Source organism: Pygocentrus nattereri, chromosome 6 (assembly GCF_015220715.1).
Source record: "Pygocentrus nattereri isolate fPygNat1 chromosome 6, fPygNat1.pri, whole genome shotgun sequence".
Classification (NCBI taxonomy): Eukaryota; Metazoa; Chordata; class Actinopteri; order Characiformes; family Serrasalmidae; genus Pygocentrus; species Pygocentrus nattereri.
Genome location: NC_051216.1, coordinates 43,057,396 through 43,083,951, shown reverse-complemented (window position 1 = coordinate 43,083,951; position 26,556 = coordinate 43,057,396). Strand labels below are relative to the sequence as shown.

Below are 26,556 nucleotides of genomic sequence, written 5' to 3'. Positions count from 1 at the left end.
GGCATTAAATAGAATGAGAATTCTAGGATAGAAAGTACAATTTCACATCGGTCTGACAATCTTTTGTGGCATAACTTTCTTGTTTGTTATAGTGTCCCTAGCAAAACAGCGGCACCACAATTTGCCACCTTCCTAAACTACATGCACTGAATGTGCATTGTTTACAGTATAAGCTCCATCGCTATATTTGATTGATGTCTGACATTTATATTGTATTGAAATATAAACTTTTTTGAATGCTTATTATAGTTCTGTCTGTTTTGATTTTGTGATCTAATTACTGGTAATGGTCATTTTATACTGTTTTATATTTAGGACTGACTGTTTTGAATCATTTTGGTCATTACGGCAGCCAGTAAAATGCTATGGCTTCAGCATCTTGCCCACGCCGTATTGCCCCATGCTAGCCACCCCATGCACCATCCCCAGCACCAGCCTGTGCAACACAAGCAGCTGCCATGTATATGTCCCAGGCACTAGCTACCTCACATGTGGTAAAGCAACTTGTTGTGCATCCAGAGCCTGTCCCAGCCAGCACAAAGCACCTTGCAGGCCTGTGTGGTGCCACATCTGCCTAATCCTGTTTATGTCTTCCCTAGAGTCATCTGCATGCCCTGTATCCTCCTCCGTGGTGCAGTGAACTTCATCAAGGTTCACAGTGTCAAGTCCGGTGCTACTGGGGGTGATGAAAGAAACAGCAGCAGCTCTCTTGGTTGGCTTCTGCTTTTATTTTGGTCACCTGTTGAATAATCAGAGCTGAAAGATGCTGTTTGTGTGAGCCATCCATGACCCTTGGGGATCCATCCACCAGCACTGACATTGCATGTTCAGCTTTTTCAGCACCTTTGGCTTCAACCACAAAATGTGTGCTGCCCTCGACCTGACTGTGTACCCTGCCACCAGAGATCCCACAACTGGCTCTGACTAGGCACTAGACATCTGGTGGCTTCACTGTCAGCCATCCCCTTCCCCTTATCAGTGCTGGTTGTCCGGCCACAGTAAGATGGTGAACTGTTGTGTCTTTCAGCTTGAACCCTGCAGGTACCACTTCTGGTCAGGCCATTGTGACTGTTGACCCCATGTCCACCACAGCAGTGCATGGAACTATTTTAATATTCATGGAAATGTGGCAGAAGCCGATACGGACATTCCCCCCACTACGGCCGCTGTTTGCTTGCTGCCAGTGCTGTTTTTTATGCTTAGAGCAGCATTCATTTGAGACATGCAGGACATCACTGTGACCCCAGCATGTTTCCTGCTGACTTCACCTCTGCAGGACTGGCAACATCGGGGAACTGTAAAACTGGTCTTGGGCTAGCTCGCTCTGTACAGAAGGTGGTAGTGAGCTCAAGCCCATCTAGCTAACCTTTCAGTATCATTAGCTAGTGATTAGATATCAAATGGTTCCTTTGCCTGTCTCTGGCAGTTACAAAGTTAGTGCATCATTAGTCAAAGCAAAGCAAAGCATCAGCTGTTCATTGGACCATTCACACAACTTAGCTATTGGTTCAAATAGTTCATGGAAATCCTTCTAGTTTCAACATGTGAAATTATTATGTAAGCATTCCGTTTTGACATACGTTCGCCAGTCTTTGCACCCTATCACAGGACTAAGCACTGAACATGTATATGCAAATCTGTCTTTTTTTGTTTACTCGGTTTAGTGTTGTGAAATATGAGTAATGCCCTCCAGTGGCTGATACCTTTGATACTTCAATGAGTAGTAGACTGTCTGTACCTGCAGATAAACATGACGTTTCTTGGCAATTAACCAATTCTAAGGCTTTGGAAAAGTCTGCACACTACAGTGCATTTTGTGAAAAAATTTGAACACCCCCAGTCAACTTACTATACATATGGCATTTTTCTGCAAATATACTGGAGAGAAAAAAAAAGGAAATTTAATGGGCCACATTTTAGGTTTCATTGTTTTTTGTCCGATCTGTTAAATTCTGCAAATAAGCAGTAATTGTGCATTAAATTGTGTACAGGTGTGTTTTCTGTAGAAAATGTGTCAATTTACTGACCATTACAAAATCTATAAAACATGTTATTTGACCAGGGATGCACAAAATCAATTGACCAGTGCATTCCATTCCAAATGTTTTTCAGAGAATGAATGATGTCCACGCTTGTTTACATAGTGAGCCTCAAGGCATTATTCATATAAGTGTTTGAAGTTGCAGATCTTAGGTTTGCAAGTAATAACTGTGTGAAAACGGACAAAAGCCACAGAATCAACAACATAAGCAGTGACCACAAAGATGCTTTCAGTTTCAATTTCCAAGAAACTGGCTGTTTACAACAGCGCTGCGAGCACAACCCCCTCCCCCTCCGAGTTGAAATTGAAAGTAAAATGAGAGTGTATATATAGTCAGGAAGTGCTGCAGACGCAGCAGTAGACAAAGAAGGAGAAGGAGACACAGACCTCAGCATTACTTCTTATAAAGGTAAGAAAAGCTGCGAGATCTTCATTCATTATTTATGAATTACTATAATAGCACATGTGCTGTGTTAGGCATGGCTAAACCTGCCACACTTCCAAACCTCATGATTGTAGTTTTGTGTAATTCTGGCTTTATCTTTGGTATGGAGTTACCATTTGCAATCATTTATTCAACAAGATGCAATAAATGCAAATGTTCACTGTGTGAGGTTTGTTGGCTTGCTTACACGTGCGGTCACAGGCAAACGTTTGACCATACCTAGGTCAAATCGGCAATAAATGGAGATGTTAACACATCTTTTAGATACTTACGGATGCCATTGGCCTGCTAATGTTAGAGCACGTGTCCATTTTGTGTGTTGAACATATGGGGGAAAAAATAATAGGTTTGCACACATTTGGCACATTTGATGTTTTCTTTTTCCTAAAATATTCAATTCAGCAACACTAACTGTGCATTAAAATGTGCAGAAGTGTGTTCTCTGTATTAAATTTGATTATTTTCATAGCTTAGCAAAATGTCGTTTGACCAGGAGTGGCCAAATCTTTGCGCATGACTGTATGTACCACTTTAAGCACCCCCCCAGCCCCCCCCCCTTTTTTTTTTTGTCTACAGTTCAGGTTTTAATTTACCTCATGTTCCTTTAAGTTCTGGCAGTCTGGTACAATACAAACTTTATGGTTGGCTACAGTGGTAAAAACACAGCCTCAAAACTTTATACTTTTTACTTTACTATATTTTGTGATTTTTTTTTTTTTGTATGATATTGTAAACGTTTTTTTTTTTTTTTTAGTTTTTCTCTTACATCATCAGTCAATAAAAGTGCCAAAAACATTCCCTGGAGTGATACAGCTTTTGGTTTCTTGAAGAACCTTTGGTGCCACTTTATATTAAGTATCTCTAATAACTGAAGTAAGGCTTCCCAAGGAATCTTTCAGTTGAGGTTTCTTTAAAAACCCCATGAAAAGGTTGTGCAGGGGACCAAAAGTAATGCGTTCCTGCCAGTGGTTTCCAAACTGTGGTATGTGTACCCCCAGAGGTACATCGAATAACTTTGGGTATGTCAAAGAATTCTGACATTTATCTTTCGTTTTATCAGCTGGCTGCACAAACTTCCTGATACAGGTGACACAAAGAGCTTCCAGCCCAGGGCGAAGTCTCGCTCTAATAGAGCAACAGAGCTAAAACAAACAAAAGCACACAAATGTCTGCAACACAGAGGACGAAACAGTCACACTCAGAGGAGCATTGGGGACACTGTGACAGCTCCAAAGAACAGTCCATTTCATGAGAGGGGTGGCAAATTGTTATGCTAATTTGACAGTTTCATGTCAAAAAATCACAGTCAATAAAATATACAGCAAAATCTGCAAAAGAACAATTATAACTCCATCACACTGAACTTGTGACAGAGAGGAATGTGATGGGATTGAATATTTCAGGCTAAACTAGCTGCCATAAGGCCTGTTACCATTTGATGATTGCCTGACATTTTCTTTGAGCACTGTAAAAAAACAAAAACAACAACAACAACAAAAAAAAACACACCTCACATCGTCTATTTTGTATTGATGGACCCTGTCAAGAATGAAGAAAATGAGTGGAATAAGAACAAATTTAAAAGAACAGATTTAAAATGAATGTTTCCATGTTAAATCTATGTACGTACTGTTAAGGTATAGGAAACAGAAACCCATCTGAGCCTTACACTGCAAAGGTATGATGTTAAAACCACATTTTGTTAGTGAGATCTCAGATGCAACTTCAATGGATGGAACTACATGGACATGTAAAGATGCTAACATTCAAAAACATTCCAGCTGTAGTAGAGACAGTAAAGTATGGTGGTGGAAGCATTACGATTTCAGGCTTTGTTAGAGGCAACAGAAAGGCAGTCTTAGAGACCCTCTGGTACAGCTATTTAAAACAAAACACCTTTATTATTTTGGACAGATCATTTTCTCCATTGTTATTATAAACCATAGTCACACCAATGGACAGGCTTCACCTACAAAATTGCAGTGGAACTTCTCATCCGGCACCCATCAGCATAGGAACTAAACTTTGTAGGTGCTTATCGTCTCTTTTTTCGTCCTTTTGGTCTAGAAGAAAATGAGAAACCTCAAAAGCTGGCAGTGTGACCAATCACAAAGTATTACAGATGCTGCCATCAACATAATGAATGAAATTAAATAAAGAAAAATAAACAAAATGACAGTGACTAAAATGTTAGTGGACAACAAATACATTCATTTCCTCTGTAATATGTTTCAGTAGAAGTCATTAAAATGAACAGTTATCTGAAAATAGGGCAGTTCCTGTGTAATTATAGAGTGATATTGATCAACGTGACGTGATTGGGTGGCCTTGTTACAACACAGGAAGGTACAAAAGCATAGAACATTTTACTGAACTGAAGGTAAGTGTATACACTGATTTCTGAATGTGGTTTTTTACTAAGTGTGTATAAAAAAGACCCCCAAGTCTGATTCCAATTCCATTTCTGTCACCTCTGTCTTGCTGAAAAACCGGTTAGTGTTATAGATTCTAATCATTCTAATCTCCTTTTTGCCTGCAGTTCCAGATTCAAACATGGGATCATCTCCAACAAAACCTGGTGAGTTAAAACCTGCATGGTTTATACTGTACTAAAGGACAGTGCTCATAAGTCTACACACTGCCTACATAAGCCTTACATTACAACTGGCTACAGCTGAGTCTATATAGACCTTTATAATGGCATATTCCAACAAAGCCCTTGACATAATGACAGCAAAATTGACAAACAGCAGTCTTTCCAACATCTGACGCTTGCTGGAATAAGTATTATGAATGCTTATGAAGGTTAAAGTCAGTAGTAGCCTCAAAACTACTGTGCTAGCACTGTGTTGAAACCTTTAAACACACAAACGGAAATGGGCAAAATCACTCCATCCCACTTTATATTAAGTGTCTCTAATAACTGAAGTTACAGGTGAACAACATATGCAACAACATTGTAACTACTGATGATTTAGTCTCTGTTACAGATGGATTACTCAAGTACACCTTATGTAATTACACGTGTGTATCGACTTTGGTTTTGCTTTGTGTAATTACAGTGTATCTTAATAGTTGCTACAGCCTATTCTCTCTCATGTAATAACACAAGGATAATAACACAAATGAAATTAATTTATTTATAATTTATTTAGTTATTACCCTTGTTCCAGCAGTTCCAACAACTACACAGGAACTCATCACTTATTTGTGGACAGTGTAAGTGTAACTAACACTACACTAGAAGAAAGTTCCTGTGTAGTTGATATAAAGGTAATTACAGAATAGGATTTATCAAGGTGATGTGACTGGGTCATCTTTTTACAACACCGTTATTCCACAGTCATTATGTAAAACAAATGTAATTTTATGTAAAACATGCTTCCGTTAACTGCTGGGAAAGACTTCTAATCTGTACTGTATCAGAAATATACAGTTGTGTAATTAGATGAGGCAAAACTGAAGTTGATACGTGTGTAAATGTTTAGTAACACTGAATATGCAAAATGCCAGCAAAGTTGATGACAGCTGATGATTGTTAGAAAAACATTGAAATATTTATGTAGGTTTAATGAGAACTCAGAGAAACCTATATAGATATGATGCAGATTTATGAAGGTTTCTTCCAAAATGGATCACTTGTCATAACAATTACTCGACAGCAGATTTGGCAAAAAGAGTTGAACGACAGCTAAATTGGCAAAAGTAGACTAAATGACAAAAAAATTGGTAACACTTTATTTAAAGGCTACCTACATAAGGGCTTTATGACGCATTCATAAGCACTGAATAATGTGTTTATGAAGCACTACTTGGACATTTATTAAGTGCTTATTTCGGTTCTCGCAACCTGACATAAGATGTTTTATGAAATAAATGACATTGTACTGACATAATAAGAATAAACGTTGAACATATTTACAGCACTAAACATATTTAAACCCTATACATAATTGCATCAATCATCTTATCCATGCCATGGAGGGAAGAGGGGGTGGTTTCCAGGCATATTTAACCTGATATCAGTACAATGTCGTCTTAAGAATGCTGACATATATAGTTATGTATAGTGTTTTAAATGTTTAGTGCTGTAACTTTGTTCAACGTTCATATTATGTCAGTACAATGTCATTTATTTCATAAAACATCTTATGTCAGGTTGTGAGAACCGACATAAGCACTTAATAAATGTTCAAGTAGTGCTTCATAAACACATTATTCAGTGCTTATGAATGCATCATGAAGTCCTTGTGTAGGTAGCCTTCAAATAAAGTGTTACCAAAAAAGGTTATAAATGCTTATGTAGGTTAATGTCAGTTGTAGCCTTCCAAATGCCGCTGTCCAGTAAAGTGCTATCACTGCGTATCAAAGCTTTTAATGAAGCGTATAGTCTAATTTAGCCGCCAGTTTACTGTACTGTTTAATACAGACTTTTTGGTGGGTGGGAGGGGGGTTTCTGCTTATAGAAATGGTTTAAGTACATATGATACAGGCGGATTTGTAAAGTTCATCAAGAGCATTTGGATGTTTTGCTCTATACTGAAGCACACCGCATAAAATGAAAACTAGCCAAAACCAAAACAGATTTAAAGATATCGCAGAAGTCTAAACTTCACAGAACAGTTTTTTTTGTTGTTTACTGTGGTTCACTGGTTAATATTGTTTGTAAATTGTCACAGAATCAAGGATTAGGAATGTAATATTTTTCAACTCAACTGATCGTAATGAAGTAAAAATTGTTATCAGGCCTAGTCAAACATTATGAACACCAAATCATTGCATTTAGTCAATGGATATTTAACTAGAAAAGAATAATGGCTATCTGGTTAACCAAACTGCACTTCTTCCACTTACTCAGGTGTAGTCAATCAGCCTGGGAGTGTGATCATGATGTTCAAATTTTGTCTTTTTTTTTATTGCTAACAAATGCTAAAACATACAAACGTGTATAAAAGGAGGAATATCGTTAGTGCAATCAGATAAAGTGTTTGGAAATGAGACTGAAACTGGAGATGGCGATGCTCTGATAAACAACACAAAGCGCTGATACAATATTCTTACCTTTCAGGTTATCGCTCTTTAGTTTTATTTGACCTGTTTTACAGTTGCAGTAGCTAACGTTAGCTCTCTGGCTAACTAACTTGATCACACATTTACGGTTAACTGTGCCTGTATTATTGGTTGATAGGTAACAGACATGACAGTTGATAGTTGACTTCAATCAAGAAAGTTACGATTTCCTAGCTTGAGATAAGAAAAGATGCTGTAGGATAAGATAAGATTCCTAAATTAAGATAAAATTTGCTTCTGCCATACGAATTTGTGAAAAATCTTATCTTGACTTGTCAGATCTCAAGACACAAAGATAGGATGTTTCTGTAATACGGCCACAGGTCTTCTTTAGGGTCATTTGGACATGATGTGGTTAAGGACAGTGACTGACTGTGAGCTATAAAACTGAAAAAGCTTCACTGTAAATGGACAGTTGGTTTGCTGAACCCTGAATCTCCGTTGGGTGTACACATCACGCCGGCATACGGTGTCTGTGTTATAACATAAGAAGGGGTTGGTATAGTGTAGTGTGTAACACCTCTGCCTTCTACACTGTAGACTGGGGTTCAATCCCCTGTCTGGGTAAACACCCCACACTATACCAATAAGAGTCCTTGGGCAAGACTCCCAACACCTTTCACAATGGAAGGTGTTCCATTGTAAAATGATCAAATTGCAAGTCGCTTTGGATAAGAGCGTCTGCTAAATGCCATAAATAACCCACATCGGGGAGTGTATGGCCTTAATGAAGACCTGGATGCAGCTTGACTGACTGTTGCTGGAAATGTTAGGACTAAACTAAAGAACCAAAATTGAAACAGCAAACCCAACTTTTCTTGTTTGATCGGCTAGATCCAAAGTAAGTGGATAATTTTATAAATTTGATTTTTCCACATTCATATAAAGGTTTTACTACTGTAGCTTGTAATCAATTTGATTTGTTTCAAAATGCATTTTCAGATACATTGAATATGGACGTATGTAGATTAACAATTCCTGCTTTTCTAATAACCTCGTCCTCCTGTTTCCAATAGAATTTGTCTCCGTTTTGGCTGACAAACAAGTGAAAGAAGGAGTTGAGGTTAATCTTCGCTGTGAGGCAAACACAGAAGGAGTAACGGCAAAATGGGAGAAGAACGGCTACCGTTTAGAATGTGTGGAAGGGAAACACGTAAAGAGAGAAAGCGGAACAACGTTTTCCTTGATAATCAAGAACGCTGCAAAGGAAGATGAAGGGAAATACACATTAAGCCTGTGGAATGACTCTGGTAGTGTCTCATGCTCGGCCATGGTCATTGTGGGTATGTATCAATTCTGCACTCGAGTGAGTAAGAACTTTATTCTCACCCTAAATGACTGATACTATAAAAGACTACTCAAAGATAGAAAGTCAGGTTAATAGAAAAGAGAAAAACTCCAGGTCCATGATTTTTTAAAATCAATTCCTATTTATTTCTTAGCTGTCCACAACAGCATATTAAAATTTAAATTAAATACAGAAAACGAGGACTTTCGCCCTCCCCTTCTACCACCTCTCTGACGGCATCATTTTGATTGTTCAGCTTAGTGATGTCTTGTTTCTCTTGAACCCCTAAAAATGGGCAATCTATAAAAAAATGGTTGTAATTCTTAGACCGTTCACCAGATTTCGATGTACATACCCTGAAAAGATTCAATGCCTGGTAGCATCATATGATGGGAGAGACCTAGCTAGTGGGTGCAATACACAATTAATGAAGTGAGGATAAATTTTATAAATAAATGTACAAAATAATAAAATATAATGGATAGTAACGCCAAATAATACTATTTGATAATGAGCATTTACATGTTATTGCCAATTCCTGGCAACATGAAGCTGAGCTCAATTCCAGTGAGTCACAAGATGAATTTGATTACAGCTGTTAATTATTGGTTGTAATATCAGACGTTCACCGTGAAGGTTATGGAGAAAATATTATGGATTCTTTGGCATTAATAGTGGTTGCAGCACAGAAGCTATCTGCCAAAGACTAGTACTAAATTAAACTAAAAACTTTTAGCCATTTTCAGCTTTTTTTTTCTTGAAGTACACAGTGTTTTATTCAGTCCTACAATAACTCATTCATTTCTTACAGAACTCAGGGAATGGAGGACTGTCCAATGGAAGTATGTTCACAGTCATTCTTTCACATTATATCATGCGATCATACATAAGCATAATGTTGTCTGAACAAAACCTTGTATCTCCATTTTTGTCGTTTTTCAGTTTTTTACATGATTTGAAAGTACCTTTTACTCTTTCCACTGTGTGTAAATTTTGTAACGAACGGAACAAAGGAAATGGCCCAAAATGACTTGGAAAAAAATTCTGGTTCCATTGACCTACATTAAAAGCAAAGTATGTTTTTCCCTTCTCCTGTAAAGTTCCCATTTTGGAGATACAAAGTTTTATTCCAATAACAGTGATAAGTTGCTTGCTAGCACAGGCACCATGAGTGCTATACTCACTGCTTTAACTTGCAGTTCATCTTCACTTCACATAAAAACAGAACCTAAACAACTAAACGGTTATAATAATAATAATAATAATAGTAATAATAATAATAATAATAATAATAGTGTTGCTGTCATGTTTGGTGTAGGGGTTAAGTTACCTTTAGCCACTCTAAACAGCAACTCAAGATGTACTTAGAACCACAGTACTGGATGCACATTTCATGGTCAAAGATATGTGAACACCCCTCCTAATTACTGAGGTCAGGTGTTTCAGCCACACATTGCTCACAGTCATGTTAATGTCCATGGTTTTTGAATTGGATGTCCAACAAGCTCAAATTGGTGTGATGGTCATGTGTCCACATACTTTCTACCATTAATTTGACAATAAAATATTCATTAGAAAATGCCAACAAGCATTTGAAGCCTGTAAAATACAATCAGCCGCATTACAAATTGGCAGTACTTTTACTGCTCGCTCTAGGGTTGCCACTTGCACTTATTCTGAATTACAGCTGGTCTGGTCAGCTAAATTTAAAGCTGATTTATCAATTAGCACTAGCTACCACAACTACTGAAGTAGTCTTATGTAACGTAATTAAGTCTATACAACCTCTTGTAGTGTAAAATGGCTTTTTTATGCATTAACATGTCAAAATCTGTCAAAACACATCAAAAGACTGACCACTGCATCATGTTCTTATTTGGGAATGTTAGTGTGAAGCCAGAGATGTATGAGGATAGTGAGATAGTGAGACAGTGGTGAGGTGTGCAGTTGTAGTGACAAATGGTTTCAAGGTGAAGGTAGGGTTACATCAGGGATCAGCTTTGAGCCCCTTCTTGTTTGCAATGGTGATGGACAGGTTGACAGATGAGGTCAGGCAGGAGGCTCCATGGACCATGATGTTTGCAGATGACATTGTAATCTGTGGTGAGAGTAGAGAGCAGGTGGAAGAGAATCTGGAGAGGTGGAGGTTTGCACTGGAGAGGAGAGGACTGAAGGTCAGTAGAGACAAGACGGAATACATGTGTGAATGAGAGGTAGGCAGGTGGACAGGTGAAGATGAAAGGAGTAGAGGTTGTAAAGGGGGATGACTTCAAATATCTTGGGTCAACCATCCAGAGCAATGGACAGTGTAGAAAAGAGGTGAAGAAGAGGATGCAGGCAGGATGGAGTGGGTAGAGACGGGTGTCAGGGCTGATGTGTGACAGAAGGATAGCAGCAAGAGTGAAAGGGAAGGTTTACAAGACAGTAGTGCGTCCTGCTATGATGTATGGTTTGGAGACTGTGGCTCTGTCTAAAAGACAGGAGGCTGAGCTGGAGGTGACGGAGATGAAGATGCTGAGATTTTCGTTGGGAGTGACAAGGATGGACAAGATTAGAAATGAGCAGATCAGAGGGACGGTGAAGGTGGAGCAGTTTGGAGATAAAGCCAGAGAGGCCAGGTTGAGATGGTTTGGACATGTGTTGAGGAGGAATAGTGGATATATTGGTCAAAGAATGTTGGAGATGGAGCTGCCAGGTAGAAGGAGAAGAGGTAGACCTCAGAGAAGGTTTATGGATGTAGTGAAGGTGGACATGGAGATGGTTGGTGTGGAAGTAGAGGAGGCAGTGGATAGGGCAAGATGGAGGCAGATGATCCGCTGTGGCGACCCCTAAAGGGAGCAGCCGAAAGAAGAAGAAGAAGAAGAAGAGTGTGAAGCCAGAGAATGTTTAAGCTCTTATTTTCTGCTCTGGGCACAACCCCAGTTGTAGAACTGGTGGAGGGGCAACAAAAATATGTGAACCAATATTTACTAGATCAGTATTTTTGTAATAACTAAGTTATTTGCTGTATCATTTGTGATTTCAGTAAAAGCAACACTTATGTTTTGTTGACGTTATCAAAATGAATTACTGAGGAGTTATATGGATGTTATCATTTTTAAAGGGACACTTTACTGTACTACTGTTTAGCCATCACTTCCAGATTATTCTGTCCAGACATCTGGTGATGAATACATTCCGAATTGATTAGGACTTGAAATATAGAATTTAAGACTTGCCAGAATTGACTTGGGACTTGAATATCAAGACTTGACATTTGTTACTTGTTACTTACAACTTGTTCAAAACTCTGGTACTGATGAGTTTTTTCCCCTCCTAGACAAGATTCAATGATCACATCTTTGAAGAATTTCAAAATTAACAATGATAACATCAGACAGCTTCGATTCCTTCTGCACGGACCAGTTGGAGCAGGAAAATCCAGCACCATCAACACCATCAAAACCATTTTTGATGGACATCAGTTCATCAACTGCCTGGCTGCTTCTGATTTAAGTGGAGAGAGTTTTACAACTAAGGTGAGCCCACATGATAAATATGTGATTTGGTCAAAATACAGTCAGGCCTATAAGTATTTTGACAGTGACCCAGTTTTTTGCAATTTTGCCTCTGTACACCGCCACAGTGAGTTTGAAATGAAGCCAGCAAGATGGGATTGAAGTGTAGATGTTTAGCTTTCGTACATTGGGTTGAACCAAAACATAGTATTAACTTTTTAGGAACTATAGCCATTTTTTACACCAGTCTCGCCATTTTCCCAGGCTGGAAAGACTGGAAAGTTGACTGTTAAGCAGTTTCATTATTCCCTCATTATTAGTTGATTCCAAGTGTTGAACATGCATTTGTTAGCTCTCAGTATGCATAATTCAGAATTCTTTCTGTGGTACACATTGCTTCACAAAATCACATTCTACAGTAGAATCACTACAAAGTCTGCAATCAATGATGACTTCATGAATATTAATACAGAGGGTTTACCTCAAGATGCAAACCACTGGTAACACTCAAGCATTAAAAGACTGGAATTACATTTTGCTAGAAAACGCAAAAAAGTCTGCCTGTTCTGGAACAAGATTACTTTGATTATTTGAAAGAGAAGAGTATGGAGAAGGAAATGAAATGCTCATGATCCAAAGCAAACAACATCATCTGTTAAACATGGTGGAGGTAGTGTTATGGCATGGGCATGCATGGCTGAAGACGGCTGCAGTAAAGGCCTGGCAAAATATCTTAAGGGAGGAAACTCAGCATTTGGTCCAGCATGTCCATGGGTTATAGCCTTCAGGGAATGATTTGTGCATAGTAAAGTTGCTTTGATTTACTTGTGCATCCATGATGTTTTTCTTCAATAGCTTTTGAACATTTGGTGCACAAATATTAATGTGTGTAAATTATTGTTGATGTTAAGGCAATCAGGTAGCATGTTTTATTGTCTGAAATTAATGAAGAGCATGCTGATTTCTGTTGACTATGGAACTAAGCGACTAAGTTACACCGCAAGTTGCAATCATTGGGGTCCAAGCACGATTTGCTTTTTGGATCCAGTACAGGCGTTCTAGAATGTTTTCAGAATGTCGTTTTTTACAAGAATTATTTGTGCAGAGGTCCCCTGATGAGTCTTTCATACACACTGAACTTTTAGTATAGTAAGCAATAGATTTTTACATTTTAATTCCTGAGTTCTTAAGATCATGACAGAAAATGAGAGTGGGCTTTTTTTTTCCAGATCTGTTGCCGGACCACACACTATTTAAACCAGAAAAGTGCTCATGTTTAATTAGGTTTTCTGAAAAATCTTAAGATGGTGGTTATTTGGATAATGAACTCTGGTATGAATATGTGCCAAAATGTTCAAAAGTGCACTGTTCAAGTGAAGAAAAGTTACACATTCACTATGGAACTCTCTGAATTTGAAGGCATTTACTTGCACATATAAATATCTAGTTATGTCTAATACACATTTGGTCTTGTATGATAGTGATTAGGTTGACTTTTTTATTGGAACATTCTGGCAATTAGTTCCTTGGCAATTTTCTCTAAAAAGCCTTTTTTATTAATTTTCTTCTTCTTCTTCTTCATCTTCATCATCATCTTATTATTGTTATTATTATTAATATTAATATTATTATTATTATGTTACTTCCAGTACCAGAAGTACACTGCTGGAGCTGTACCTTTTGCCTTCTATGATTTGATGGGTATTGAAAAAGACCAACTGAAAGGGGTGCAAACTGATGATATCATCAGTGCCTTAAAGGGACACATCCCAGATGACTATGAAGTAAGAAAAACACACATGCTCACACATACACAAATACCTACACACACACACAATATACACAGAAATAAATAGAAACACATGACCTACAAAAAAAAACAACTAAAAAACTAAAATTTATTTTTTTCCTTGTGTTTAGTTCAAACCTCAAGCAGCAATGTGTGAAGACAACAGATATTACATCAGTGACCCCACTCTGAATGATCAGATTCACTGCCTAGTGAGTGTTATTGCAGCAGACAAAGTTGCTATAATGGACAATAAAGTCATCCAGAAAATGAAGACCATCAGAGCAGAAGCCAGTAAATTAGGTGAGTTCATTCATATATCTGTCATTTGATTCAACAAGTAGAACAAATAAAAAGATATGAAATATAAACAAATTAAATATAAAGCAGATAGTGTGTGTCAGTCATTCTATAACTGCAGTGGCAAATGGGTACAAATGTTTATATGTAATTCAAGTGTAAAATCTATTATATCAAACTTCAGAAAACGTCCTCTGACAAAATTAATAACTGAAGCTTTACTAAAATTGATTTAACTGTGACTAAGATTTTTATAGTTTAAAATTCAAATTGTTTGTGGAAAGTTACAAATATAGCATTCATCATACATTCACTGTACTTCAATTTACAAATAACTTAATATTTAATGAGTAATGCTGCTGACATACTTCAGTACTAAGCCACAATAGACTACCTGCACAGGGCCCATGACATTCTGTCCGTTATAGTTCTATGGTTGGCCTATCAATGTTGCCTCTGCGCAGGCAGACATAACTAAGTCTGGGTTTTGTGTGGCATTGCCGAAGTCCAAAGCTGAGTGGGCCACTTTCCAGAATGATGGTGCAGACCTAGTGTAGACTACAGCACACAGGAGCCATGGTCCATGTCCACAGTGCCCTCAGTCTACAGTGGGCAAGGTTCCAGAATGGTGGTGCGAGTTGGATGATGCAAGATTGAATTTGCATGTGATTATCCAAGCCCATACTGCCCACTGTGAGCCCACAGTGGGTCAGTAGGTGCATATTTGTTGAGTAACCTTCTACTGAAGGTGTTCTGCACGACAAATTTGAAAGTTCTTTACATCTCCATGTATCTCTGCTCTCTGTGCTGCAGGAATCCCTCAGCTGGTTTTCATGACAAGAGTGGACAATGTATGTATGCTGACAAAGGAGAATTTGGCCAAGATCTACCAAAGCAAGAAGATCAAGGAAAAGGTGAGTCACTTTGCTAGAGGTGATGTGTTTTTATTTTGTAAAAAAAAAAAGAAAAGAAAATACAGACTTCCATGGAATGTTTGATGAAATAATTCCACTGTGTGTTTCCAGATGGAAGAGTGCAGCACTAGACTGGGAGTCCCTATGAACTGCATCTTCCCTCTAAAGAACTATCATGAAGAGACCAAGCAAAATGAGAAGCTCAACTGCCTGGCACTGGAGGCCTTCACACAGGCTGTGTACTCAGCTAATGACTATGTGAAAAAGTTTTCCCGCAAAGACAAATGCGTAGAATGATTCCATATATAAAATAGATATGAAGAAGTTGAGCATGACTATACAGGGAGAGTCAGAATCCAACAAATATCTATAAAATGCTTATTGATGGATTGATCTCATTATTATGCTTGTGTATTAAATCAGTGGGTATGGTTATGACGTACATTGTTTTACCCAACTAGCTACTTCCAATCACTAGTTTATAATTTAAACCTGTAGCTCATCTCTTGCCATGAACATGAAATTAGCAAAATAATGGACATTGACACAAAAAATTCATATCATGTCACTGACCTTAATGTTTGCATGTTTGGATGTAGGACTGGTTGTAAGCATTTAAAACAATGGCAGGTTATAAACTGTTTACTGCTCTAGTTTTATCCTGTGTGTGATGTATGATGCATTACGCTTTGGATTAACTAGAGGTCTAGAAAATAAATTGGTCGAACTTCATTGAAATTCTTAAACCTTCATTACTTCGTTTCCTTTTCTGCCATTGCTTTGACTTTATACATTATCATTAAATGCTTAGCTCGGATAGTCACAGTAGCAGTTTGGTCATCCTAGGACAAGCTTGGTGAACCCCACTGGTAGGTGTTCAGGGGCATCCTGATCAGACGCCAGAACCTTAACTGGCTACTTTCAATGTGGAGGAGTAACAGCTCTTCTCTGAGCTCCTCCTGGATGACCATGCTCCTCCCCCTATCAAGCAGAATGTAACCCAACACCCTGCGAAGAGGCTCATTTCCACTGCTTGTATTTGTGATCTCATTATTTCGGTCATTACCCACAGCTCATGATCATAAGTGAGGGTTAGGATTTAGACAGAGTGGTATACAGACAGCTTTGCTTTATGGCTCAGTTCCTTCTTCAGCACTACAGTCCAGTGCAGTGACTGCATTCCTGCTGCCGCCTGTGGCCAATCTCATGATCCCTCTTCCCCTCACTCGTGAACATGACCCCAAGATATTTAAACTTCTCACCTGGGGCAGGTCCTTTCCTCTTACTTGGAGTGGGCATGCCATCTCTTTCCAGGCCAGGACCACACAGACTCAGGCTGATCCGATTACCAACTGCTTCACACTGAAAAACTCTCCAGTGAGCGCTAGGGCATCATCATCTGCAAATAGCAGAGACACCACCCTCCAGCCTGAACACATAATGCCCTCCAGACCTCGGCTATGGGTTGACACCCTGTACATGAATATCACGAACAGGAGTGGAGACAAAGCACAACCCTGGCGGAATCCAACACTAACACTGAATGAGCTTGACTTAATATCAAGTATATGAACACAACTCTCACTCCGGGACAGTCCAGAGTATTAGCCCCGGCACCCCATACTCCCGGAGGACCTCCCACAAGATATCTTGGGGGACACTGTCATAAGCCTTCTCCAAGTCCATGATACACATGTAGACTGGGTTGAAAAATCCCCTGCCCCCTAATAATATGTGAGAGGATAAAAAGCTGGTGCATTGTTCCACAGCAAGGAATCCGCAGTGTTCTTCCTCAGTCTCATGTTGGACTATCAGTCGGAGTCTCCCTTCTTTATACATTATGCATGTTTTTGCCTGTTTTACTTTTTTGTTTTACATTTTGTATCCTTTCAACACTATGAGCTGAATTTTAGATGTATTGTAAATAGTTGTTTATCATCATCATCATCATCATATTTAACCCCTATCCAGATAGGTCTTGGTGTTTTTTCTTATTATTTTTATTATTGTTATTATTACAACAACAGTAACACAACATTAAACATAAAATGTGCCAATGTTTAATTCTGCAAACAGTAATTGTGTATTAAAATGTGCTGAAGTTTGTTCTCTGTAGAGGATGTGTGTCATTTGACCACAGGTTCCACAGGTTATCTTAAAATTTAGCATTATTTGTAGCACAAAACCAGTTGATCAGTTCAGTCGTGCATCCACTGATTTTGCAGAAATAACTGATGTCCATGCATTTCTGTATAGTGAGAGAAGTTTTTATATACACACAGGCTAAAGAATAATAAAATAAACAAATATAAAATGCTTAACATTGACCTCAAAGATACTTTCAGTTTCAATTTCCCAGAAATCAGTTCCTTACAGGATATTATAAGCATCTCACCCATCCCCCTTTCTTCCTTTCTCCTCATGGAGTTGAAAGTGAAAGTAAAATGAGTGTGTATAAAGCTGCAGGCACAGAGCATCAGACGGGAAGGAGACGCAGACCTTAGCATCGCTTATCATTGCTTATTATAGAGTTAAGTAAAGCTGCTGTAAACTTGCCTGGGGTCTTAAGATTAAAGGGTCTAAATGTGAATGACTATAACAGCACATGCGCTGTTTTTCATTTCTTTGCAAAAATGCTTTCAACAAAAAACGTAAGAAATGCAGTGTTTACTGGGTGATGTTTGATGTCTTATTTACATGTGCATATGCAAAAGGTGAACACCCCACTAAAATTGCTTGCTTTGTTGATTTTCTATGTGAAGATAAGTTAACAAATGAATTAAATGTTATTAAATACATTTTGGCTCTACTTATTTGCATATTGGCTACGTATACAGATGGCAGCATCTGAGTTGCAGGCTGTTGCAGCGATCCGTGTATTGACAGTGTTGTGTTCATTGTTTTCTTGTTACCTTATCATTATGCCAAGCCTTATATATTTTCCTTGCCACTATCGCCACTGCCTTGCTCATGGGGGCTTGGACCCGGATTTTCTCTTTTCTTTTTCTTTCTGTCATACTGATTGTTCTGTAAAGCTGCTTTGTGACAACACCTTTTATAAAAAGCGCTATATAAATGAACTTTGCTTGATTGCTTGCGTATCTGAATTCACCATGGAGGCTGAACTCATTGTTTACACTTGGTAGCAGCTGCTGGCACTGCACGAGGGGACCCTGTTGCCTGGAGACTGGCCTTGAATCCCCAAAGAGCTCATGAGGAAGCACAAGGGGTGCAGGGCAGGAGCAAGAGCTAAAGCAGCAAAACGGTGAATTAAACCATTCATTCCATCTATCATCATTGGGAACATGCTGTTGCTGGCTAACAAGATGGACAAGCTTGGAGCATTAGTAAAGAAACACTGGAAATATCAGGAATGCAGCATTATGTGCTTTACAGAAACATAGCTTCATCAGGTTATCCCTGATCATTATAGGCTTTCACATAGTGATTGTGGACAGGGATACCAAACAGAGTAGGAAGGGGAAAGAAATGGAGACATTAAGTGGTGGAGATTTTATGGAGTTGTCTGGACAACAAGGACTGGAATGTTTTATGTGATCCGCATGGAGAGGACATGTGTCACGGTGTAGATTAAATACTGTGTAGACAACACACCCACTAGAATATTCCACTTTTTCCCCTAACAATAAACCTTGGTTAACTAGTGACCTGAAGGCACTTCTGAACAAGAAAGAGTGAGGCTCCAAAGCTCAGGGAGGAAATGAAGCGGGTGAAGACAGAATGAAATATCGATGCAGGAAAATGCTGGAGAACAAGCTCAAGCAAAACAACAGCATGGATTTATGGAGTGGAATGAAGCAGACTACAGGTTTTAAGGCTAGTGGTAGTCAATGTGAAGGTGATGCAGCCTGGGCCAATGAGCTGCTACTTTCAGCCCTTCATATTTTCCTTCGATGCCAGCACCCAGTATGAACCCTGGGCTAACTGTTTCTGCAGATCAGGTAAGGGCTGAGATCCCAAGGAATGGGCTAGATGGCATTAGCCCAAATGTCCTTAAAGCCTGTTCTTACCAGCTCTGGAAAAGGTTACAAAGCCATTGCTAAAGCTCTGGGACTCCAGTGAACCACAGTGAAAGTCATTATCCACACAAGGAGAAAACTTGGAACAGTGGTGAACCTTCCCAGGATTGGCTGGCCTACCAAAATTTGACAAAAAGCAGATCAGGTAAGGGCCGAGATGCCAAAGAAAGGCCTGGATGGCATTAGCCCAAATGTCCTCAAAGCCTGTTCTTTCCAGCTCTGGAAATTGTTACAAAACCATTGCTAAGACCCTGGAACTCCAGCGAACCACAGTGAAAGTCATTATCCACATAAGGAGAGAACTTGGAACAATGGTGGACCTTCCCAGGATTGACTGACCTACCAAAATGTAACAAAGCACATGGATGACTCATCCAGGAGGCCAAAAAATAACCAGACTTGCATCAGTTAAGGTCAATGTACATGATTCCACAATAAGGAAGACACTGGGCAAAAATAGCATCCATCAGAGAGCTGCAAGGCAGAAAGCACTGCTGATCCAAAAGAACCCAAATGCCCATCTCACATTTGCCACAAAACATCTAGCTGACCCACAAGACTTTTGGGATGTTCTGTGTTTTAATGAGTCAAAGATGGAACTTTCTGGAAGGCGTGGGTCCGGTTACATATGGTGTAAAGCTAACACTGCATTCCAACATATGAACATTATACCAACAATTAAACATGGTGGTAGTGGTGTGATGGTCTGGGGCATCTTTGCTTCTGCAGGACCTGGACAACTTCACATAATTGATGGAACCATGAATTCTGCTCTCCATCAGAAAATCCTGCTTGAAATTACAAATTTATCTTGTCCCTTTGTCTAAGATAAAATAATTTAAACTACTCATTTTAGTTCAAAGTTCTCCTTTCATTTTTTACTTGTACATCTCACTTGGGTACATGATACAGAATAGTTTTTTTACTCGATTTCTCCACTAGCTAGGACTGTGTGATAGAAACAACCTTCTGGTGGGGATGAATGCTCAGACTGTTACACCACTCCGAAGTTGAGCTATCCCAGCAGATTGTCAATCACAGAGTGAAACCACTGACCCTTTTTTCCAGCAATTATGGGAGGATCTTATGGGCTGAGACTGAAAAATGACTTTTCATCTTTTATTTCAACCTATCTGCTTTTCAGTATGAAGACATTGAGCCTCATTCACCAATCGTTCTTAAAAATACATTTCTTCTTAAAATCCACTTGTGCAGTTTTCACAGAGTTCTGATATTCACTGGTGTTTTCTTATTTGTGACTTGTTTTTAGGTAAAAAAAAAAAAAAATCTCCACGTACTCAAGGGCACAGAGGTGTAAACCATTCTGCAGTTTAAAAACGTCATGAATCTAACAGACATTTTCTTAGGACCTTTCTCAAGAAACAAATTTAAGGAAAACCTTGGTGAATGAGGCCCTTTAAGTATTTTTTTTTTCATTCAACTGATCTTAATTAAGAATCTGTTAATTAATACTGTCATTCTAGTTACAAACTGTTATTATGCCTAATTTTTCTAAGACTTTCTCTCTCAGTCTCGTCTTCTCTGGTAGTGGCATCACACTGATGCCACTACCAGAGAACCAGTGGCAGCCGAGGCAGCTAGCAGTGCAGATTCCCAAGGTGCCAATGGAAGATTGGGCTTGCCAGTCGTCCAAAGTGCTAACTGATTATGGCCTAGTGGCAAGCAACATCTTGAGCTTTGCTGGAAAGGACAAGGCTTGGTTCAGATAACCAAAGAGTCCAAAATGTGCTACCCCAATCTAGCTGGCTGTTAGCCTAAGCTAAGTCAATGGGCAGTTTAAGAAATGTCAAAATTAGAAGATATTTTCACCACATGTTTCATAGTATTACTGTCATTTTCATTATTTTGGGCTGATAACAACTGCAAAAACTATTGTAGCAAAAAGACTATTTGCCATTTGCTACAGAAACACCACAAAACATCCTCACACTCTTTCGCTCTCAAGTCTTTTTTTCCTTTCTCTCTCCAATTGTCTCCAAGTCCTGTTCCTTTCTACCTGCAATGCCAATGATAGTGAGTTAAGCTCATGAACCAAAACTGAATACAAAGGGCAAAAAGAATAAAGACAAATGTTTATTGATGTTGATTTAAAATATATATGAACTAATTAAATTGACAAAACCCCAATCACTGATTATTTAGAAGGGCTACGTTAACAATTACCTGATGAAGTGCCAAAAGTAGTCTTTATGACAGCTGATGCTTCCTGGAATAAGCCTTTATAAATGTGCATGTAGGTTTAAGTCAGTTGTAGCCTTACACATGTTGTCCTTTACTACAGTGTTACTGCTTCAAGAATAATTAATAAAATGTCTGTATATTTATACAGTCTGTGGGAGTATTAGGCCTTCTCACATAACAAAAGCACTAAACCAATCATGGTTGCATTTGTTCAATAAAAGTTTAACTAGAACAAAATAATAGATAATGTTTCAAATGTGTACAATTCGTACAATTTTCCAAAATGGTTATGCAATTTTTCCACTTTTATGCAGTTTTCCACATGTAGACAATCAGCCAAGACATGATGTCCAAATTTGTCTTGTTAAGTGTAGCACTGGAGCTATGAGGCTAATATTACTAACAAATACTAGAAGTCAATAGACACCCAGTTCTTTTTCCTAAATACATCCAAAAACCTCTCCTAATCCACTCAAAATGCATCCAGGTCTCCATTAGGATATCACTGACCTGCCAATGTGGTTTAAGGCACAGGATGTCTTACAAACTAAACTGCACCATCAATGGGCAAGTCATTTGCTGAATTCTGACTGTACACTGTGCGTGAACGACTCATGCTGGCATGTGGACGCTGGATTCCATTCACTATTCCTGTATCGTCTATATATAAGCATTTATCTTCAGTTTGAAAATTCAAGATTACTTGTATAGATTTATTTATAAAGAGAATCAATAGAAACTGTGAGCATAATTGTGAACAAAAGGCCTCTCTTAGCATCCAGCTCCACAGTGAACCTGTGTTTACAGTAAGTCATATTGTGTCCTCAACCACATCAGCAAGTCTGCATGACCTTAAGGGACAGCTGGATTTTTTGAGAGGGTTTTTTACGGAAAAGATCTGGGTGACTATTGACTTGTTTTGATGTTAGCAAAGTCAGCTTCCCAGCTCCAGCATTAAAGTGAGGATCTCAACTTTGAATACCAAATGTGTTGATCAGCTTCTTTTGATGTGAAATGAAAAAATGAAAATCTACATTTTGCTGAACTTGATTGTGTTCATTTCCAAACATTTTCAGATGCTGAATATGGACAAATGTAGATAAACATTATTTTTTAATAAACTCATCCACCTGCTTCCAACAGAATTTGTCAATGTTTTGGCTTATAAGCAAGCAACAGAAGGAGATGATGTTATTCTTCACTGTGAGGCAAACATAGTAGAAGTAACCGCAACGTGGGAGAAGAACGGTCACGCTTTGGAATGTGTGGAAGGCAAGCACTCAGTGACACAAAGTGGGACAACGTTTTCCTTGATAATCAGGAACGTTGCAGAGCAAGATGAAGGGAGCTACACATTAAACCTGTTGAATGAGGCTGGTAGTGCCTCATGCTCTGCCATGGTCACTGTTGGTATGTATCAGTTCTGCAGTCCAGTGGCTAAGGCCTTTATTTACACCTGCTCACTGAAACAGACTGCTCAAATCTAGAAATTCAGGCTCATAAATATTTGGATGTCAACAACGTTATTGCTATTTTAGCTGTTTAACAAAGAATATGTTAGTTTAAACAATAAGGCAATGAAAATGAGCAGACTCTCTGCTCTACGTTGTGGGTATTTATATCCAAATCAGGTGAACAATGTCGGAATTACAACCATTTTCATAGAAATCCCCCAACTTTAAGGGGCTTGAAAGTAACTGGACACACTAAAAGTCATAAAGTAAACTCGTTTTTAATTCTTGATTGCAAATCCTCGCAGTCAATGACTGCCTGAAGTCATTATGTAACCCATAAACAGTAGTGAGTGGGTTTTGGGTGATACTGGAGCTTGATTACTGACTGATTGTAAGGGCAGAGTGTGATGAGTGATCTGATGTGTGAATCATGTCACTGTTTTAACCCTTTGATGGAATATGAAGGCCATACAGCAGAGCAATAATATCAGAATTTGAGGTGATTTTCCAAGACAAATAACTCACTGATGCTGATGTCACAGCTCAATGACATCATGCTTGTTAGTTTGGGCCAGATCTACTGAATGTCCTGATATGTGGTCCATGTTTGTATCGTAAACTGTTCAGAAGTTATAAAGGCTAGAAATGACCTACACTTTTGCACACAAATTGCGGTCTTAGGGTCCTAATCTACAGTTTAACTAAACCTTGTGTGGAGTTAGATTTAAGCCAAAAAGTATGTGAGTAATTCTGGTGTCTTAGTTAATTCATATCCAATTTCACATGCGCAAATTTGTATTTCCCTACATTTTGTACTTCTGATTTAAACAGATCAAGGTGTACAAGTTTGGGTTTCAGTTGTTCACACATACTAGTGGGCAGTGAGCACACTTGCCCGGAGCGGTGGGCAGCCCTATCCACGGCGCCCGGGGAGCAGTTGGGGGATTAGGTGTCTTGCTCAAGGACACCTCAGTCATGGACTGTTGGCCCTGGGGATCGAACCGGCAACCTTCCGGTCATGAGGCTGGTTCCCTAACCTCCAGCCCACGACTGACTGTTGTGTGTGAACTGTTGGCCGTATCGTTGCACTGCTACCACAATCCCAATCGTACAGTGTGCCATCAAATATGTAACTCATAAAGTCTGCATTGCAGATGTGTTACTGTTTAGAAACATGATGGTAAAAACGCAGATTTGAACCTCACACTCAGTCTTTGTGGTACCTTCTGGATTAACTTGCAAAACTTTGCATCCCATTTGCTTATGTGCAACTTTTGTTACACATTTTCAAGAACTGTAATCGTACAGCCCAAAGAAGTGTTTGAAGCTGGCAATCATGGTCACTTATGTAAATCTGTATTCATCACAAAGATTGTGAGTGAAGTTCAATTTAGATTCTGATGCTAAGTCTCACATAACTCACTTTCTAGTTTTCATTTTTATACATTTACAATCAAAAGCTGATGTACGCCTTTAAATTCATGAACACCGTACATTAGGGTTTAAATCCAACTCCACAACCTTTTTAAATCTACCTTCCCAACTTTGACTATTCAAAACATGATTGGGAAAATGTACAGGGGGAGTCAAATGTTGCAGGACACAGTTTCATTTTATGTTATTTTGTATGCTGGCACCAGCCTCCACGATGCAGTGCTGAAGGTGGTGCTGAAGGAAGCATACACGATTTGATTTGAGATGACCCCTGAGATAAAAGTCGATAATAAAATAAAAAATTAAATTAAATAAAACATGTCCTGTGACTTTTGACTCACCCTGTATAATGTTCTGATCAAACTCAGCTTTATTTACTCAAAAAGACCCTGCATGGTGTTAAAAAGTGTACCGCATACCATGAAAACATCCCAACTAAGAAGCATGATGACGTGAGCTTCATGATTTGGGGCTGCTTGGCTGCCTCTGATGCTGATGTTTATCCATGTGTCTCTACTGTCTGTGCTGAAGGAATCCTTCAAGTGCTTGTCATGACAAGAGTGCACAGAGTGGGCAAGGTGTGCATTCTGACACCTGACGATTTGACTGAAATCTACCAAAGCAAGACAATCAGGGAGAAAGTGAGTCTGTTCCAAGAAGAACATGTAATGTTATAGCTGATAATCAGTTATGAGTGCATTACTACCTCCTGATGCTGGAGGTCTTCATGCAGACTGGGCATTCTGTTCATAATTACTTGAAAGCCTGTGTCTAATTGTACACCAAGAAGGTGGAGCCACAAGTCAGGTGTTTCTAATAAAGTGGCCAGCTTGTATATTGGTAATGTTTAAAGCTACACAATGTTGTTTTTTGGTACAACTGAAAGTAGCATTGAGTCAGGATGATATAAACAGGCTAATATGGGGTGTGTGTGTGTGTGTGTGTGTGTGTGTGTGTGTGTGTGTGTGTGTGTGTGCGCTACTGTGAGTCACCTTCTAAAGCCTGAAATACTAATTGAAAAGTCAGACGTTGTCAGGTGTTCTAGGAGTCTTCAGACTCCTTCACACATCATTACTTGTTAAAGCCACATGCACAGGCTCAAAAAGGAGGTGCAGCACGATTTTTTCCCCTTCAAACGCAAAACCATCATAGAGATGAAGACATCATGACACCAGGTGATGATTCAATTTGCAAACGGTGCCAAACATTATTCCACATTTTGTGTGTAATTGCACATTTCCACCAGAGAGGTCTCCAAATCCCCAAGTCTTATTTATTTATTTATTTATTTATTTTTACTGAGTGGCCAATTGCTAGTAGCTTTTGATCAACAGTGCTGCATTATGTTCATTAATGAATGTCTGCAGTGGCTCTCAGGACACACACTACCTCCTTTCTGTCTGTGTATTCTGGATATGTTTAGATGTTTGGATTAATGCTACATTTCCAAAGTTGGCAAGGATGGATCCGTTTTTACACTTTATTATTTCATTTGTGTAGTGTTTACATTTCAATGCGCATGTGTCGTGTGTCACGCTCCAGTCCTCGCAGGCCAAAACACAGCATACTTCAGCAGCCTGCCTCATTAAACAGTCCTGATTCAGCTCATTAGCTAACTCACAAAGCCTAGACTTATTTCAGAGTTAGATGAGAGTAAACACTACTTTCTGCAGTGCTTTGGCCTGGAATGTCCAAGGTTTGACAAGCCTGTTGTAATGTGTAAAAATCACTGACGGTCATGAAAATGTTATTAAAGCACTAAAAAAACAAAAACAAAAAAACTACGTTTTAAGACATAAATACTAGAGACCCTCTGGTATTTCAACTGGAACTAAAAAGTCAGAGATCACCCGCTTTTTTTTTTTTTACAGATTTCCAGTCCACTGACTGGTAAGTGCCATTTATTGATTTATATGACGAAGCAGAAAGTGAACAGACAATGATTGAAAAAAACAGGAGTTCAAAAAAGAATGAAAAACTACAAATTGGACTCCTAGCAACCACCCGCAAGACCTGGCAGACACCACAACAGCCACATGAGTTTCTGTCCATCCTTCCACTGTAATAAGACAACTCAGCGCT

The 26,556-nt window shown here is 38.9% G+C and overlaps 1 protein-coding gene across 1 annotated transcript; it reads left to right on the top strand.

The window, feature by feature from the left end:
• Nucleotides 1-2,363: 2,363 nt before the first annotated feature.
• On the top strand, nucleotides 2,364-18,142 carry LOC108430484 (interferon-induced protein 44-like). Its single transcript, XM_017702991.2, has 9 exons — nucleotides 2,364-2,450; nucleotides 5,026-5,064; nucleotides 8,573-8,839; nucleotides 9,656-9,686; nucleotides 12,164-12,362; nucleotides 13,991-14,125; nucleotides 14,262-14,433; nucleotides 15,244-15,344; nucleotides 15,456-18,142. The coding sequence occupies exons 2-9, from the start codon at nucleotides 5,040-5,042 to the stop codon at nucleotides 15,639-15,641; spliced, it is 1,116 nt and encodes a 371-aa protein (XP_017558480.1). The 5' UTR covers nucleotides 2,364-2,450; nucleotides 5,026-5,039; the 3' UTR covers nucleotides 15,642-18,142.
• The last annotated feature ends 8,414 nt before the right edge of the window (nucleotides 18,143-26,556 follow it).